Source organism: Limulus polyphemus, unplaced genomic scaffold (assembly GCF_000517525.1).
Source record: "Limulus polyphemus unplaced genomic scaffold, Limulus_polyphemus-2.1.2 Scaffold1336, whole genome shotgun sequence".
NCBI lineage: Eukaryota > Metazoa > Arthropoda > Merostomata > Xiphosura > Limulidae > Limulus > Limulus polyphemus.
The window spans coordinates 73,273-77,902 of NW_013666946.1; the positions used below are offsets into that span (position 1 = coordinate 73,273).

At 29.3% G+C, this 4,630-nt stretch overlaps 1 protein-coding gene across 4 annotated transcripts in view; it reads right to left on the minus strand.

Annotated features, from left to right (window-relative positions):
- Positions 1 to 4,630, minus strand: part of LOC106463150 (sodium/glucose cotransporter 4-like) — a 38,243-nt gene that overhangs the window by 26,662 nt on the left and 6,951 nt on the right. For 2 of the 4 annotated variants that reach the window (XM_022390573.1, XM_013923145.2), the window contains exons 3-6: positions 3,017 to 3,088; positions 2,705 to 2,809; positions 1,290 to 1,349; positions 798 to 902 (exon numbers count right to left, since the gene is read on the minus strand). In XM_022390573.1, coding sequence (XP_022246281.1) covers positions 798 to 902; positions 1,290 to 1,349; positions 2,705 to 2,809; positions 3,017 to 3,088 — 342 coding nt within the window. Of the gene's footprint in view, positions 1 to 797; positions 903 to 1,289; positions 1,350 to 2,704; positions 2,826 to 3,016; positions 3,089 to 4,630 lie in introns of all 4 variants that reach the window. The other 2 variants (XM_022390574.1, XM_022390575.1) reach the window with 2 other exon arrangements.

The window sequence follows — 4,630 nt, forward strand, 5'->3', positions numbered from 1 at the left end:
TATATATATATATATATATATATATATAAATTATGTTATGGCGTTATTATTTGCTTCTACTCGGAAAATCTCGTTCGTCATTCTACAGTGAGGTGAAAACCAAAGTATGATCATTTTAGTTTCCTATTTAAAATAATTTCCGGATTTCAAAGTTCTGAGCCCAGAGAAAATCCTTTGTCTATCTTATATATATTTTTTATACTGCGGTATACAAGTCACGTATAATGGAGGTAATCGGAAACTATTTATTCAATACGATACCAATGTGTGTCATTTTTTGAGGGTCTTTGGATCTTCTGTTCTAAGCGGTCTACAGGGTTACCACGCTATAAAACCGGGTATCGATATCCGTGGTAGGCAGAGCACAGATATCCCATTGTGTAGCTTTGTGTTTAACAATATATAACCATGTTACAAGTAGTATTTTTAATTTACTTGATGTAACTGTTCAAATTAGAGAAATGTCAATAATATGATGAAAAATTCATTGAACTTCTAGTTTTTATTTTATTCATAAGAGCACAGAATGCCATCTATAAGCATATAAGAAACGATCAGTACTGAAAAACTTACGAGTGGTTCTAACTAACTCTTAATTATAATTAATTATATTGTCGATTGGATATATATTCCTTTAAACTGATCTTACCTTGAAAGCAACTACAGTTTAGTTAAACCCAAACAAAATATTAACCAGATATTCATTTTAGCCTAAATCCTCGTGAAGTAGAATAATACTATTAAGTTAGTTACTTTTAAAACGTTGAATAAAATGAAGGATTAAAAATAGTTCTTACGGATATCTTGGTAAAGATGCAGAGAAATAAATACAAAACAGACAGATAAATGCGAATTCTTTGTCCTCCGAATCTTCGTTGCATATATTCCGGCATTGTGAACACCTAAATAATGTAGAAAATAGGAAAAAAAAGGTGAAACACCTATAAATATTTTCCCCTAAATAATGTAGAAAATAGGAAAAAAAAGTGAAACACCTATAAATATTTTCCCCTAAATAATGTAGAAAATAGGAAAAAAAAAGGTGAAACACCTATAAATATTTTCCCCTAAATAATGTAGAAAATAGAAAAAAAGGTGAAAAATCTATAAATATTTTAACAGCTAAGTAGGTGGAGCGCCAGTTTAGAAAACACTGTGTTGTAATCACATTACATATTCTTCATTTTATTAGCTATTGATTAAAATCATAACCGTGATATTAATTCCTTTACTGAAAAAAATATTGAAATACTTATAAAATAATCACTTGTTTATAATTATGAACTTACCCCGGCCGCCATAAAAACAGGTAGAAAAATCCAGCCCATTATCAATAGGACAAAGATCGCCTACGAGATAAAAATATATATATATTTCTTTAAAAATATTGAAGTTTGAATCAAAAAGTCTATCATTATATTTTCTTGAATACCCGTTTCGAATTTTAATTTCATTGACAATATATTTTAAACAGTTGTCAAGCGATTTCTGTTTCACTTTACACTCAACTTACTCAGTTTTTAGAAAACTAGAACCGGTTAAATGAAGATATGTTTTGTCATTTAGCTTCACGAGTGAGTCATTATATGTCTTGTTACTGAAGTCGCTTTTATATTACGTTTTCCGCATCAAATTCTTCAGTGCATAATAGTGTTCCCAATCCAAGAAGCTGTCATATATATAGTCTTATTCCAGTGAAGTTCAGAAGTATGTTAAGTTGCATTCGTAGTTGTCAGTGAGTTAGTTTACGAAGCTCCAAACTAAATTTAGTTAGGTGACATTTTATAGTTAAGAACTTAATACTTAATTGTTTGAACGAGCTTTAAGACATGCATAAATGTTAATACATTTCTTTACAATATTTAAAATTCGTATGGTTGTGACAAGTGACAGTAAGCTGTAGGGCACCACTCAATTTTGAAAACAATACCTGGATACCAAACTTGAAAAGAAGATGAAAGGAATATGGGAGGCAACGTAGATATTTGGAAGTATATGTGGGAGCTTGCATCCCTGAGAAAAATCGAACCTTTCATTAACATTTGGAGGTGTTTTTGGTCACTCTCAACGTCACTTTAATATACAGTTGTTATAACTGGTGTTTTTCAGAGCTGAGAATGGCTTGTCCATGAAGTATTTATTACTGCTGCTGCTAAAATAATAAATAAAGTGAGCTTAACTTATTTACTGGTAACTAAAATAATTCCACCGCTCTTTACATTATATTGATAATGGAAAATTTGTGATAAGTGAGAGGAAATGGGAAGCGAGAGAAAAAGATCTAAAGCGCGTCCCAGTTCTGAAGAAAATATATGGAAAATCCCAAGCCCGACTGTAGCCCTATCAAGTTGTAGTTCACTGTCATTTTAAGTTGTTATTGAGTTTCATGTCTTGTATTTCTAATATCAATATTAAGATGATTTGTCTTTGACATATCACATTAATAGAACACGTTGAAGATGAAGGTCAATTGCTACAGAACCAATGATTTACATTTACAAAATGACATGATAATATAATAGTTTTTAGCGCAAACTTAAATACTGAGGTCACTGGGTGAAATTCTTCACTAAATAGAGTAGTGAGTAGGATATTAGTAAAATTAAATGTCGTTGGTTTGTTTATTCAGTAGACTAGTACGGGATCAAAATATAATGGAACATATGACACAAAAAAGTACGAATTTAATTTATGAAATACTTACATTTAGCTCAAATACAGCCATTCCTATGCCCGAGCTGGCTCCAGCTCCTGCTAATCCTATAAACATACTGCTTCCTACATTACTAGCAAAGAGCGAAAACGCTACCTGAAACACATGTAAACTGAAAAATAGACTTGACGTGAATAAATAACTATATTAATTAGTTATTAACATACGTAGAAAATCATGCAACAAATAATTTTTAATGAGCAACTTTTTCAACAAACAAGTAATAAATTATCGAAACATTAAGTTTATAGTTTCATATACATTCGGAGAAGGTTACTTAATTACATGTCAAGTGTCACATACCGGAATCCAATGCATGTTTCTGCTGGCCAAGAAAAACCCACTGACACTGTCTCGTTTGGCCTTCACAGAGGACTTGCAAAAAACAAAGATTAATTTCACTGTAAAATAATGTTTGCCATGAACACAGTGCAATTATATTATTATTAGATAACTAGAGTTTTAATTGACTATCTTCTTTAAAAATAATTATAAAAAGGTTGATAAAACATAAAACATTTTATAAAACGTTTCGGAATAACTTATTCCATCTTCAGCGAAGTATGAAAATTGTGTTACAAAGATGATTATTACTAATTACTATTATAATCTAATAACATTATCGTATTTTCCAAGTTGTTAAATAATGTTTATTTCTTACATTTGTTATATAATAATACAAATTTCTATCACTGAGAGATTGTAATAATTAAAGATCGTATAGTTCTCTCATAATTTTATTGAATTAGGTTCTTCTAAATCTTTTGCTTTTAAGTATACATTATAAATCATAGATTAGGTTTAAGAATAAATTTGTTTTTCTACAACCAGACTGACCATCAATTTAAAGTTTAAATGGACGTCCAAGGTAGTAAAGGATTTTAATTAGGATGTTCAAACTATTTTGGTTCTGTAATCTTTAATTTCCATCATTTGTTTAAAAATAAGTTAGATACTTTCAACAAAAAATTTAACTACAAGTTAGATACTTTAATCTATACGTTAAACAAACAAGTGATTAGTGAAGAAGTTAAAAAGTATACAAGTTGATTAAAAAAAAGACTATCAAAATTAAACTAAGAATGAAGCAAAAGATATGAAGAAGCAATAGCGATGTTTCACTAATAAAAACTGGAATATCAAAACTATTTCTTTAGAACATTTAAGAAATGAGAAGAAAACAAAGCAGGATACAAGAGTAAAAAGTCATACAATCAAATTAGACATTACTTAAAGAAGGATAAATAGCTAATGAGGTTGGATAATTTTACAATAAAGTTTTTAACATAAATGAATTATATTAAAGCAAGCGTGTAAGTAAATGGTGGTTAAAAAGAAAAATTGAAAATACAAAAGTAAAAAGTTACTTTACTTCTTCCTATAGATTTAATCTAAAAAAGCCTAATCAAATGATTTTAACAACAACCCAAATTAAACAAATTGACGATGAAGAGGATACCACAATATTAAAGACAAAACAAAATGGGAAGGGGCTTTTACAATTTTTGATCCCTATAGGCAGGTGATGGCACTGCCTTTATAGTGATTTATCGGATTGTTCATTGAAATAGTATTTTAAATAACTCCTCAATATGTTAAACTTTACAATACTATGCAGTGTTTCCTTTTATAACAATATCTATGTAATGACCGAGTCAAGTTCTGGGAATGCCTAGATATCATAGCAAAAAGTTTGAATTTCTTGTTCTTTCTTCTGCTTCTTTTTTGTTTCATGATAACTCAAAAACCAAAATAACGACACCAACCAATTTCACCGAAGTGACAGTTTCAAATAGAGTATCCGCTTTTATAAGTATTATCAATAACTAGTAATAATTATACAATAATAAACGAATTATGAAATGAGTCATTTCCTTGTAAAAAAGTCAGAAAGATTGTGGAAAAGGTGTTATTATT